Genomic DNA, 13,560 nt, shown 5'->3' on the forward strand with positions numbered 1-13,560 from the left:
TCTGTGCGAGTGTTTCTGTGTGAGGGAGTGTGTGTGTCTGTGTGAGTGTTTCTGTGTGAGGGTGTGTGTGTGTCTGTGCGAGTGTTTCTGTGTGAGGGTGTGTGTGTGCCTGTGCGAGTGTCTCTGTGAGGGTGTGTGTGTGTCTGTATGAGTGTCTCTGTGAGGGTGTGTGTGTGTCTGTGTGAGTGTCTCTGTGTGAGGGTGTGTGTCTGTGCGAGTGTCTCTGTGTGAGGGTGTGTGTGAGTGTTTCTGTGTGAGGGTGTGTGTCTGTGCGAGTGTCTCTGTGTGAGGGTGTGTGTCTGTGTGAATGTTTCTGTGTGAGGGTGTGTGTGTCTGTGCGAGTGTCTCTGTGTGAGGGTGTGTGTGCCTGTGCGAGTGTTTCTGTGTGAGGGTGTGTGTGTGTGTCTGTGCGAGTGTCTCTGTGTGAGGGTGTGTGTCTGTGTATGTGTCTCTGTGTGAGGGTGTGTATGTGTGTGAGTGTGTGAATGTGTGAGTGTCTGTGTGCGGGTGTGTGTGTCGGTGCGAGTGTCTCTGTGTGTCTGCGAGTGTCTCTGTGTGAGGGTGTGTGTGTGTGTGTCTGTGTGTGTGTGTGTGTGTGTGTGTGTGTGTGTCTCTGTGTGGGTTGGGGTGGGTGATCAGTATTAGCCACAGGCTGTCTCTAGCTCAGGTTCTGGTTGGAGCCACCAACCGTTGAGTTATCCCCAAGTGTGTTCAGAGGAGGTTGGTGAGTGGGTTGGAAGGCCGAGGAACTAACTGACTCTGTCTTTCTGTTTGACAGTTTGTCCTGGAGAACAGCAGCCGTGTAGACAAGCATGAGTGTCCATTTGGGCGTGGCAGCATTCAACTCACCGTCATCCTCTGTGAGATACTCAAGATTGGAGACCCACGTACGTTTCCCCCTAGCCCCTCTATAGCTGCTCGTCACAATACAGAGCTGTTCGATATTTCACCAAGCAGGAGGCTGGGAGAACACAGCAAGGCCAGGCAGCAACGGGAGGTGGAGACGTCAACGTTTCAGGCATAATCCTTCTTCAGGACTTGGGGTGGGTGTGAGGGGGAGCTGCAGAGAAAGGGGGTGGTGGGGATAATGGAGACAGGTCGAGGGGATGGTCTGGTTGGTCAGTGAGAGAGATGAATCCAGATGGTGACCAACCAGGCCATACCCTCTCCCTGTCTCCATTATCCCCACCTCCCCACTTCCTGATGCTGCCTGGCTTGCTGTGTTCTCCCAGCCTCTCGCCTGTCTACAGCGGCAGGCACTTGGCAGGGAAGTGGACGTGAGGGAGATTGGTTCAGCCCTGATCTTACTGAATGGTGGTGGAGGTTTCAGGCCCTACTCCTGTTCCAATGGGCGACATGGTGGCTCAGTGATTAGCACTGCTGCCTCACAGTGCCGGGGACCCGGGTTCGATTCCAGCCTCGGGCGACTGTCTGTGTGGAGTTTGCACATTCTCCCCGTGTCTGTGTGGGTTTCCTCCGGGTGCTCCAGTTTCCTCCCGCTGTCCAAAGATGTGCAGGTCAGGTGGATTGGCCGTGCTAAATTGCCCGTAGTGTTAGGTGCGTTAGTCAGAGGGAAATGGGTCTGGGTGGGTTACTCTTCGGAGGGTCGGTGTGGACTAGTTGGGCCGAAGGGAATCGAATCTAAAAGAATCTAATTCTTATCTCATCTGTGACAATGGATGGTGGTGGTGTTCAGGTCTCCACCCTCTGTTTTCTGTCAGCCGGCCCATCTTCTCTCCGTGCCAATGTGTTGCCCATTGCACCAGGAGCATTTATATTCCACCTTTCCTTTGACGTAGCGCCATTGATTATTCACAGGCAGTAGCCTTACCGATCCCTGCCTCCTAGCCAGTGTCTCCCTTCAGACTCTCATAATAATCCCAATGAAACAAATTCAAAAGAGAGACATTGAGAAGTAGGCCGTTCGGCCCTTTGAGCCTGCTCTGCCATTCATTGGTGGATCATCCAATGCCATACCTTGTTCCTACTTCCTGCCCCTTTGATTTCTTTCGCCTTAAGAACCAAATCTAACTCCGCTTTGAAAACACTCAATGTTTTGATTTCTCTCCATCTCAGTCCTGAATGTCCCACCCCATAGCCTTGTTCTCGACCTCCCAGACACCGGGAATATCCTCCCTGCATTTACCCAGATCTACAAATCGTCCAGGTTAGCAGCACCATAAAAGGAACCTGTATCAAAGATCAAAATCCAATTGTGAAAGGAATCTCGTTAAAGTTGGGCTTGAGGAGATAATAATGAGCAGCAGCCCTTGCAGAGCGCCTCTTTATTTGTCTTTGGAAGAAATTATAACCAAATTAAACACTCAAAGAGCCTCAGAAACGAAACTTATTAAACCGTAACGTCATTCCTGAGGTTAGTGATGAACACCAGTCTGTGGTCAGACCCACTGTCAGATGCCGGTGTGTTCCCTCTCCAGGGACGCCCAGGGCGACAGGAGCTATTAGTGATCCCAGTCCCGAACCAAACAACGTCCAATACCTGGGTGTCTTCGACGATAATCAGTTAACAATTTTAGGGAACTTTTGACAGGTAAGCTCTGTCTCATATACCGGAGTTGCTCAAAGTGTTTGCTTCAGTCACGAGTTGTGGGGCCTCCCTTCGGTCAGATTGGGATTGTCACAGGCCTCAGGCTATTGCTGAGGTATGGGAGCTGGCTGACTGTGTCAGTCATTTCAAATCCAAGCCAAGCACGCCCTATCAGGAGTTAAATGGCAAACATCTTGGACGTCGAACTGTACAGCACAGGAACAGGCCCTTCGGCCCACAATGTTATGCTGAACATGGCGCCAAATTAAACGAATCCCTTGGTCTGTATCCCTCCTTATTCATGTGCTTATCTTAAAGTCCCTTAAATGCTCCTATCGTGTCTACCTCCACCACTACTCCCCGGCAGTGTGTTTCAGGTGCCCACCAACCTCTGTGTAAAAAGAAAACCTGCCCCTCACATCTCCCCTGAACATCTCTCCCCCCCCCCCCCCCCCCCCCCCCAACCACCACCTTAAATGCATGCCCTCCAGTATTTGACATTTCAAGTCTGGGGAAAGAAATTCTGACCGTCCACCTTATCCAAGCCCCTCGTAACCTCCACCAGGTCTCCCCTCGGCCTCGGCTGCTCCAGAAAAAACAGCCCAGGTTTTTTCTGACCTCTCCCTGATAGAGCTCACGCCCTCCAACCCAGGCAGTTCATGTAGAAATCTGGTCAAACCGTAACTGATCTCCGATTAACTCGTGGATTTTTAGATCTTTATTCTCACGATGTGTTCAAGAACACGGTTACTTGGAGTTAAATCATGGGTCGGCAGTGGGTCTCACTGAACAAAGGAACATGCTGAAGAGACTGAGTGACCTCATCCAATTCTCTCTGGGATCCAGGGCCTAGCAGCTGGTGGAAACAGGCAGCTGGATTTGGACTCTCATTCTGGGGAGTGTAGATAAAGGTGTCCCATCACCACCTGGTAACTGCTGTCCTGATTTGTTTCTGTCGTGAATCAGTGACCAGCCTTTCCCCTTTTAGATTCCCCTTTGCTGGGTGAGCAGGACTTCCGTTTTTCCAGAGGTTTCTCAGCCTGGATCGAATTGCTGCTTCCTTGCCAAGTGGGGCAGTGTCGGTCAGGGTGAGGGGGAGATGTTAAAAGAAATAAACCTGGAGTCCCCCAAGGTGTCGCTGCCATCCCCAACATGTGTCTCTGTCTACCTTTGCAGCCTCGGAGACCGGGCAAGACTTCTACCCCATGTTCTTCGCCCAGGACAAGGTTTTCGAGGAGGTCTTTTGTATTTGCATCCAGCTGTTGAACAAGACGTGGAAGGAGATGCGGGCCACACAGGAGGACTTCGACAAGGTGAAGCCTCCATCTTGATCTCGGGCAGTCACGCACACTTGGGGGGTGAAGGAAACAGGGCTGCGTGGGAGGGGAAAGAGCACGACTGGGAAGTTCTTCCAAAGGTCTAGTACAGGCACGACGGGCCAAGCGGCCGTCTCCTGGATTGTCGCCATGAGGTTGAATTGGTTTGTGGAGCTTAATGGCCACAACCGTGACTCTGAGGGAGTCGACTCAAGCAATGGAGAAATATGCAAACAAGGGTCTGAAAGCAGGCGTGTGCTAACTCTGTACGGAGGTGAGTAGCCCCCACTTTGAAGTGTAGACACCAGGAGTATTCTGGTATCAAACACTCATTCACCACCCGAAAGAGTAGCATTGGCTCCCAGCGCTGATGGAAGGGTTGGAGTGACAGGGGAACGGAGGGCCGTTGTGCTGATTTATGGTGTGTGCTAGAGTCAGCATGGTCACCTGTCAGCTCTGAGGTTTACATTGGTTCAGCCTCGTTTACAATAGTGCCATCATTTCCTTGGTAGATATTAGATGAGCCAAGTTCCCTTTCAATTTGTCAACTCCAGAGAACGTGTCTGTTGTCTGTTCAACCCTGGAGGCATAACAACTGGAATCCCAACCTTTTGATTTGAATTTGCTCATGGGCCTTGGGTGGTGTTGGCTGGACCTGCACAATCCTAATTGGGAAGTTGGTGACGAGCTGTCATCTTGAGCTGGTATAATTCTTGGTGCGTAATGGCACCCACAATGCCCGGAGGGAGGGAGTTCCAGGATTTTGACCCAGCAACACTGAAGGAACAGCGATATATTTCCAAGTCAGGATGGTGTGTGGCTTGGGAGGGAACTTGCAGAGGGTTGTGTTCCCCTGTATCTGCTGCCCCTGTCCTTTCAGGTGATTGAGGTCATGGGTTTGGAATGCTCTTAAGGAGACTTCATTTAGTTATTACAGTGCCTCTTCTAGATGGTATACCCTGCTGCTACTGAGCATTGGTGATGGAGGGAGTGGATGTTGGAAGGGGTGGATAAGGTGCCAATCATGTAGGCTGGAGGGTGTCAAGTTTCTTGACTGTTGCTGGAGTTCCCCCCGTCCAGGGCGAGAGGGGAGTATTCCATCACACTCCTGCCTTGTGCCTTGCAGACGGTTGACATGTTTTAGGGAGTAAGGGGAGGCGAGCTGCTCACTGCTGAACTCCCGCTTTTGTAGCCACAGTACATACGTGGCTGGCTCAGCTCCGTTTCTGGTCAATGGAAAACCTCAGGATTTTGGGAGTGGGGAGATCTCAGCCAGGATAATGCCACGAAACATCGAGGGGAGATGGTTAGATTGTGTCTTGTAGGAGGCGGCCATTGTGTGGGGCAAATGAGGCTTACCCCATTATTGGGCCAAGCCACACGAACTTTGGCAGCAGCAATTGAGGACAGAGACGCCCTTAATACCTGAGAGAGATTGATTAATTCAGCGAATTGGTTGTGAAATTGCATTGTCAGCGTCTAGTGGACACTCGCTCAATATGTCTTGTGGCGTTTGGTGAGGGGGGGGAGGGGCTAGTCCTCATGCTTTGTTCCTCACATTACATCACCACGCTTTTACTTCAATGTGTTTTTGTCTGAGTGAGACACTTTTTTTTCTAAAAGCTTTTCAGCTTCAACACTGGGACTTATTGACTTAAACTCCGATTCATGGGGGGGGAGGTGGTTTTTTCCCTCAGTGCCCGAGGTCATACACAGCCCTGGGTAGGCCCAAGCCTGACTGGAGTGCGTCAGGCCCCTCTGTGTTTCACTTGTATCAGCACAGCCTGCGTGTTGTGAGGCACTGCACAGGCACTAAATCGAGCTGCGGCCCAGGAAAGGTTTCATTTCATTTCCAGCTGAGCTGCTCCGTCAGCCCACTTACTGAAGCTTTCAATGGCCTTCGGTGTGAGATTTGGAGGCAGTCCCATACCTTCACTGGTGAAAGAGTGGAGGTTGTGCAGTGCCCTCCTGGCCAGTCAGTCCACTCAACCGTGGACAAACTGGCTTCGACAAGGGCGTTAAGGTAACTGAGGGGGAGAGAACTGCTGTTACTTCCAGTTATCAGTTGCTGTTCGATGTGTGTCTGTCCCTTTGACACAGTCCCAGTGGCTACCCCATGGCGATGCTCACACCCCATGTGGGATCAGGAACATGGCAGTGACGTCTCTGCTTCAAAGGTGGAGCTGAGAGTTTCCCCTGGGTCTAACCCTGCAGGAACTCTTTCTTCCAAGAGGAGGGATGACAGTGATCACTGGTAATCACGTTGAATAATAATCCAGAGGTCAAGGCTTAAAACCCTGGGAATGCAGGTTCAATTCCCAGCTTGTGGAGTCTAACCTTTATTAATACATTGATAAGATAAAGCTAGTGTCTGTCAGGGTGACAATTATCATCAATGGTTGTAAAAGCTTGAATGTTTTAGTAATATCCTTTACCAAAGGGAATCTGTCCTCATTACCTGGTCTGCTACTGCATATCACTGTAGATCTGGACTCAACTGCGCACTGCAACAGTTCAGCAAGACACTTGGGTCCAGGGAAATCTGGGCTGGACAACAAGTGACAGGGATTCCAACTTCCATTTTTGTTATTAAAAAAAGCTGGTTGTAAGTAGATCCTCGAGAGAAGGATGACTATTGGAGGGAGCGTCTCCATGTTGGTAGCTGTCGGTTCCCGTCCCAGCATCCCGTCACCAGTCAACAATAATTGGCTTCAATACGTTGTGAGCATTTTCCAAATTTGAATAGGATGATTTCTCCAAAGTTGGATCCAAGCGTGCGATGGGTTTGATTCTCGAAGGTTTGCTGAGGACAGGGAGAAAGCTTTGCACCCGTCTCGCACCTTTCCCCGACGCGGATTGGTCTTACAGCGTTTTTCTGTGGAAGGTTTAGTTTTAAGGTTGGCAGTTGATGCACAGCAAGATCCCAATGTGACACTCGCTCGGTCTGTTTTCAAATCAAGGTGGTTCTGGGGAAAAAAAAATATTGCTTCGGACGTCTCCTCCACTTTGAAGAAATGTGGGGGAGATCTTTAAAGACCACCTGAGGGGACAGACCGGACCTTTTCAAAGTCCCAATCAGGGAGACAGTGTCTTCGACGGTGCAGCCCAGCTGCAGGCCTGAACTGGAACGCCTCGGGACTCTGGGGTTGAACCCGTGACCTTTGAACTCAAGCGCTGCCACCCGCCTCACCGTTGATCACAGTCGCGACCCAGGCTTGAGATTCCGGGAGCATTGGCATTAAGTAGGCAAGAGGAGGCCGTGCTTTATCCTGCTCCCCCCCCTCCATCAATACTCAATGTGAGATACCGTGAGGGGGATGTTTTAGTCTCTAGGCCCCTCTGCCATTGGTGCCAGCACATTCAGGGTGGGGCAAAGATTGCCGGGGCTTTGTATCTTTCTCGTGGCAACTCAAAAGAGTCTTCTGCATAAACATGAACGTTTGTCAGGGTTGCTACAGTCGTGACTTCTGTTATTCAGAGCTAAAAGGGTGAGTCCAGCAAAGAGTTAAATAGTTTGGCAGTTGGCCACCAGGCACCCTGGCAGGGCTGGGCTGGGTAGCTGCCAAAGCCGTGTCGACAGAGCAGGTACAGTTAGTCAGCGGAGGCTGCTCTCGTCAGCTGGGCACGCACCCACCCCCCTCCTCCCCCCAGCGCACCCCCCCCCCCCCCCCAGTCTCCAAACACAGCCAGCAGCTCAGCCACCTAGTGAGATCTCTCAGTGAGTGCAGTAGGCAGCACAGAGCGGGTGTAGTGAAGAGTCAGCTGGACTCGAAACGTTAGCTTGCTGTCTGTCTGCACAGATGCTGTCTGCCCCGCTGTGATCTGCAGCTTTCAGAGTGAGGGTACGTGTTAGAGAGTCAGTGTGGGAGAGAGAGAGAGTATCAGTTTGGGAGATCTCAGTACAGATACAGTTGTGGGAGAGAATCAGTGTGAGGGGGCGGGGGGGGGAAAGGGTGAGGGAGAGTCAGTGTTGGGAGTGAGCAATGAATGGTCAGAGAGATGTGAGCCGCATGTGCAAGGAGAGAAACTCTTGATTTCTCTACTCTGGGAATCTGGTTTACACAGTATTCCAACGAACTGCCCCTGTGTGAATTGGGTGTTCTAGTGGAACCTGAAGGAACAGTTTGGGGTGTATTTTCCCCCCCGTGGTTGGCTTGTCTGTGGACCGGTTCTGAAGAGGATGCTGGGACTGGATGCGCTTCTCTGAGGTAGGACGCTATCTGCAGTCACCTTCTCTCTGAATTGAGCAGGAAGAATAGGAAAAGGCTGCAGGTTTATTGACGTTTGCTGAGTCAGTTCACCGTGTCTAACATCTCCGATCTCCGACCCAGTGTGATTTGTCACTGGCTGCAGCAATCGGTAGTGTGTGTTTTTGGGATCTTGCTGTTCCTTAATGGCCCCCATGATCCAGTCCACAGAAGCAATCCCCTGTTAGAATCCAACCAGGCTCACCGTCTTGATCAAAGTGGGGCTCTTAATGATTTTGTTTTGTGCTGGTTATACACGGAAACATGTAGTAGGGGCTTTTAAAGCAAAGAACAGCCTTGAAAGCTTTGTTTCTATAACAACAGTGGCCTGGGAGTTGTATTCAGCAGAGCTGTTTGACTCTGTGGGCCACTGGAATATTGTTCACAGGTTCAAACTCTGCTGGATTGTCCATCAGTTCAAAATCCCGTCACCCATTTAGGCGTGGGCTCACTGATGACAATGTGAAAACCACACTGAATCTGCAGAAGCTGTTTCTCCAAAACTCTTTGCCCAGATATGGCATCTCTGACTAGGCCCAGTTTTTATTATTTCTAATTGAGGAGGCAGTGGTGCCATGGTAACATCAATGGACTAGTCACCCAGAGACTGGATTAGTGGTGCTGGAAGAGCACAGCAGTTCAGGCAGCATCCAACGAGCAGCGAAATCGACGTTTCGGGCAAAAGCCCTTCATCCTGATGAAGGGCTTTTGCCTGAAACGTCGATTTCGCTGCTCGTTGGATGCTGCCTGAACTGCTGTGCTCTTCCAGCACCACTAATCCAGTATTTGGTTTTCAGCATCTGCAGTCATTGTTTTTACCTAGTCACCCAGAGAACCAGGCTAATACTTTGGATACATGGAGTTCAAAGCCCGCCATGGTAACATTTAAATTCAATATTAAAAAGTAAAAATCGCATCTCATGGTTTAAAAGTATTACAATGTAACTATAATCTGTTGTTATAAAAAAAACCCATCTCGTTCACTAATATCCTTTAGGGAAGGAAATCTGCCATCCTTACCTGCCCAACATGGGCAGATAGGAAAAGCTGGCCTTGCCCGAGATACCCACATCCCATGAGCAAATTAAAAACAAAATTACCCTTGAGAAGGTGATGGGGAGCTGCCATCTTGAACCACGGCAGTCCACCTGCTGTGGGTTGACCCACAATGCCCTTAGGGACGGAATTCCAGGATGTTGACCCGGCAACAGTGAAGGTCCGGCGAGATATTTCCAAGTCAGGATGGTGAGTGGCTCGGAGGGGAACTTGCAAGGGGGTGATGTTCCCATGTATCTGCTGCCCTTGTCGTCATCGTGGCCATGGGGTTTGGAAGATGTTGTCAGAGGCGTTTTGTTGAGTTACTGCAGTGCATTTTGTAGATTCCTGAACATCGGTGGTTCAAGGTGCGAATGTTAACAGTGGTGGATGGTATAACAGACATGAGGCTGCTTTGTCCTGGATGGTGTTGAGCTTCCAAGTGTTTTTGAAGCTGTATACATCCAAGCAAGTGGGGAGTATACTATTACACTACTGACTTGAGCCTTGTAGATGGTAGACAGGCTTTGGGGAGTCAGGAGGTGAGTTATTCTTGTAGATGATGGACAGGTTTTGAAGGTAGTCATCCTGCAGTGCCTGTCCCTGAGTCAGATGCATGTTCAGACATTGCCTGATTCAGCTTCCAAGCTGGTCAGTATGATTTAATCTCAAATACAATCCTCAAAATAGCTGGCAAGCAAGAAAGCTAACAAAACAGAGAAACTGTCCTGACAAAAGGTCAGTTGCCAGGGTCACAGCTTCCCGAGACCAAAATCAATCATGTTGGAATGGACGTTGTGGAATGTCGGAACAAGGCAAGGCCCACTCAGCTTTTCCATTCTGCCCTGTCATTCAGTTAAATCAGGATGATCTGCAACCAGCTCATCAACTTACCCACCATAGGCGGGCACGGTAGGCCAGTGATTAGCACTGCTGCCTCACAGCGCCAGGGACCCCGTGGGTTTCCTCTGGGTGCTTCAGTTTCCTGCCACTGTCCAAAGATGTGAAGGTTAGGGTGAATTGGCCATGCTAAATTGCCCATAGTGTTCAGGGATGTGTAGGTTAGGGTGAATTGGCCCTGCTAAATTGCCCATAGTGTTCAGGGATGTGTAGGTTAGGGTGAATTGGCCCTGCTAAGTTGCCCATAGTGTTCAGGGATGTGTAGGTTAGGGTGAATTGGCCATGCTAAGTTGCCCATAGTGTTCAGGGATGTGTAGGTTAGGGTGAATTGGCCATGCTAAATTGCCCATAGTGTTCAGGGATGTGTAGGTTAGGGTGAATTGGCCATGCTAAATTGCCCATATTGTCCAGGGATGTGTAGGTTAGGGTGAATTGGCCATGCTAAATTACCCATAGTGTCCAGGGATGTGTAGGTTAGGGTGAATTGGCCATGCTAAATTGCCCATAGTGTTCAGGGATGTGTAGGTTAGGGTGAATTGGCCATACTAAATTGCCCATAGTGTCCAGGGATGTGTAGGTTAGGGTGAATTGGCCATACTAAATTGCCCATAGTGTTCAGGGATGTGTAGGTTAGGTGCATTAGTCAGGGGTAAATGTAGAGTAGGCAAAAGTGAGGACTGCAGATGCTGGAGATTAGAATCGAGAGTGTGGTGCTGGAAAAGCACAGCAGGTCAGGCAGCATCTGATGAGCAGGAAAATCGTCGTTTCGGGCAAAAGCCCTTCATCAGGAATGTAGATAGAGCAATAGGGGAATGGATCTGGGTGGGTTATTCTTCATCAGGAATGGTAAATGTAGGGTAATTAGGGGTATGGGTCTGGGTGGGTTACTCTTCAGAGGATCAATGTGAACTTGATCGGCTGAAGGGCCTGTTTCCACAGTGTAGGGATTCTATAATTCTATCAAAACTCACTGCCCTTCGCCCATTGCCATGTCAGACTTCTGGTTAACCAGATAATTATCAATCTCAAATTTCAAATTTACAATCGATCTCTCATCAACTGCCATTTGAGAAATGGAATTCCCTTTGTACATTAAAGTGTTTTCTAGTTTCACTCCTGATAGGTTTTCAACTGTGCCACCTAGTCCCAAAACAAACAAAAATACTTCCTCTCTACCTTTCCCTATGCTGCTCTCCTGATGTCATGTAACCTTCAATCAAATCAGACTTAAGCTTCCAACTTCCAGGGAATGCTACCCTAGTTTGTGAAATCGCTCCTTGGGATTTAACCCTGGGAGATCACATCTTATTCTGGTGAATCAACACTGCACTCCATTTGAGGCCAATATGTCCTTCCCCGGGTGTGGTGACTCCAGTGACCGTTGTCTGCCCATGGCTTTGTAAGCTGGGGCCACCCTGTTGTATTCTAGTCCCCTACACAGAAAGGTCAGCCTTTAGCCTTTTGGTTAGTGTCCGCACTTGATCATGAGCTTTTTAAGGTTTACAGACACGGGCATCCACTGATTCTAGCTTTTCACCATCCAGAACAAACTTTCTTCTATCTTTTTGAAGTCCTTTTGCCACAGTTTTACCAATTCACGTCTTGTGTCATAACTCTGTGTAAATTTACACTTGTACGGCTCAGCTTCCCACCAAGTACTCCATCTCGATTGTACTTCCAATCCATGACATCAGTTGTAGACCCAGTCAGCAAATTAAAAATCTTTCCCAAACTGTTAGTTTGTTCCATTTGCCAGTGTTATTACAGGGGGGTACGGGGAGCATGGACTGTACCCCTTAGTGAAGGGTCAGTGACGAGAGAGTGGAATTTTAAACTAAAGGGCAGGAGGTTTAGAAGGGAGTTGAGGAAGTGTTTTTCTTCCACCCAGAGGATGGTGGGGGTCTGGAATGTGCTGCCTGGGAAAGGATTTGAGACGGGAAACCTCACACAATCTTGAAACAAATTCTTGGTTGGGCTCTTAAAGCATCATAACATTCAAGGCGATGGGCTAAGTGCTGGTAGAGCAGATAAGTTATAGGAAGTCGTGGGCGGCACGGTGGCACAGTGGTTAGCACTGCTGCCTCACAGCGCCGGAGATCCGGGTTCAATTCCCGCCTCAGGCGACTGACTGTGTGGAGTTTGCACGTTCTCCCCGTGTCTGCGTGGGTTTCCTCCGGGTGCTCCGGTTTCCTCCCACGGTCCAAAAAATGTGCAGGTCAGGTGAATTGGTCATGCTAAATTGCCCGTAGTGTTAGGTAAGGGGTAGATGTAGATGTAGGGGTATGGGTGGGTTACGCTTCGGCGGGGCGGTGTGGACTTGTTGGGCCGAAGGGCCTGTTTCCACACTGTAAGTAATCTAATCTAATCTAATCTAAAGTCCAACAGTGCAGAAAGAGACCTTTCAGCCCATCCGATGTCTGCTGTCCGAAGAGCATTCGGACAACAGACACAAAGGGCCAAAGGGCCTGTTCTGTGGTGTATAACTGAATTGGCAGGCTTGGGTCTTTTTCTTTCTTGAGAATTGAAAACCGTCTCACATCATACATGAAAAGGAGCGCTTACAACACAACTGCATATGGGCAAGGTCCCAACAGATCCTAACTCCTGGATCATCCTGGAGGCCATACCCAACACAGCACTTGTGAAGAACAGAACAATTTGGGCACTGTAACATGTTAATCTCAATGTCAGGTTAACTTCCAAGCTCATCTCTTTCTCTCCCCCAGTGCCATTGACCCACTAATGCATCAGCGGCAATGAATAAAGAGCCACACTCTGTTCAGGATTGATAGGCAGAGTATTTTTAAACACATTTTCTGTCATTTGATGTTCCCATCTCCATGCTGATCAGTGAACAGAGTGTTGACAGTAACTATCTGGGACAAGTGTGATTAATCCATCAACAAAACACAGAATGCTGGAGCTAGAGAAACTCAGAAGGTCTGGCAACATCGGTGGAAAGAAATAGTTCATCTTTCGAATTCGAAACATGAAGTCCGTTTCTCTTCACTGACTTTGCTTTTGCTACTAACCCTTTCTAAAGGACAGGGGAGTGTTGATCTGGCATTCATTTTGTCAAAATTACTTTCTACCCCTTCAATTTCCACCCACATCGCTTCCTCTTCTCCCTCCAGCCCTGCCACCCCAATCCTCAGGTTATCTGTCCTCCCTCCCATCTCTAACCCAATTCCTCATCCTCCACCTCCTTCATCTCCTCACTGCTCCATCACCCACTCCCCATCTAATCACCTTGTTACTTACTCATTGGGGATAATGGTACTAAGTGGGGATTAAGATGGACAGGTCTTGAGGGATTCAGTTTGTTTCGATTGCAAAGACTGTAAGGGTGCCACAATTAGCTGAAGCTCCCTGAGACTGAGGGGGGTGGGGGTGGAGTGAAGACATATTGGGGGCTTTTACAGGATCCTTGGTGTTAAGTAGAAAGTGAGGACTGCAGATGCTGGAGATCAGAGTCGAGAGTGTGGTGCTGGAAAAGCACAGCAGGTCAGGCAGC

General features: G+C 49.4%; 1 protein-coding gene across 3 annotated transcripts in view; it reads left to right on the forward strand.

The window, feature by feature from the left end:
• Positions 1 to 13,560, forward strand: part of elmo3 (engulfment and cell motility 3) — a 157,799-nt gene that overhangs the window by 105,527 nt on the left and 38,712 nt on the right. For 2 of the 3 annotated variants that reach the window (XM_072547656.1, XM_072547659.1), the window contains exons 14-15: positions 779 to 887; positions 3,725 to 3,861. In XM_072547656.1, the coding sequence (XP_072403757.1) occupies positions 779 to 887; positions 3,725 to 3,861 (246 nt within the window). Of the gene's footprint in view, positions 1 to 778; positions 888 to 3,724; positions 3,862 to 7,836; positions 8,073 to 13,560 lie in introns of those variants that run through there. The other variant, XM_072547660.1, reaches the window with a different exon arrangement.

The sequence above is a fragment of the Chiloscyllium punctatum genome, chromosome 26, assembly GCF_047496795.1.
Source record: "Chiloscyllium punctatum isolate Juve2018m chromosome 26, sChiPun1.3, whole genome shotgun sequence".
Taxonomy (NCBI): Eukaryota; Metazoa; Chordata; class Chondrichthyes; order Orectolobiformes; family Hemiscylliidae; genus Chiloscyllium; species Chiloscyllium punctatum.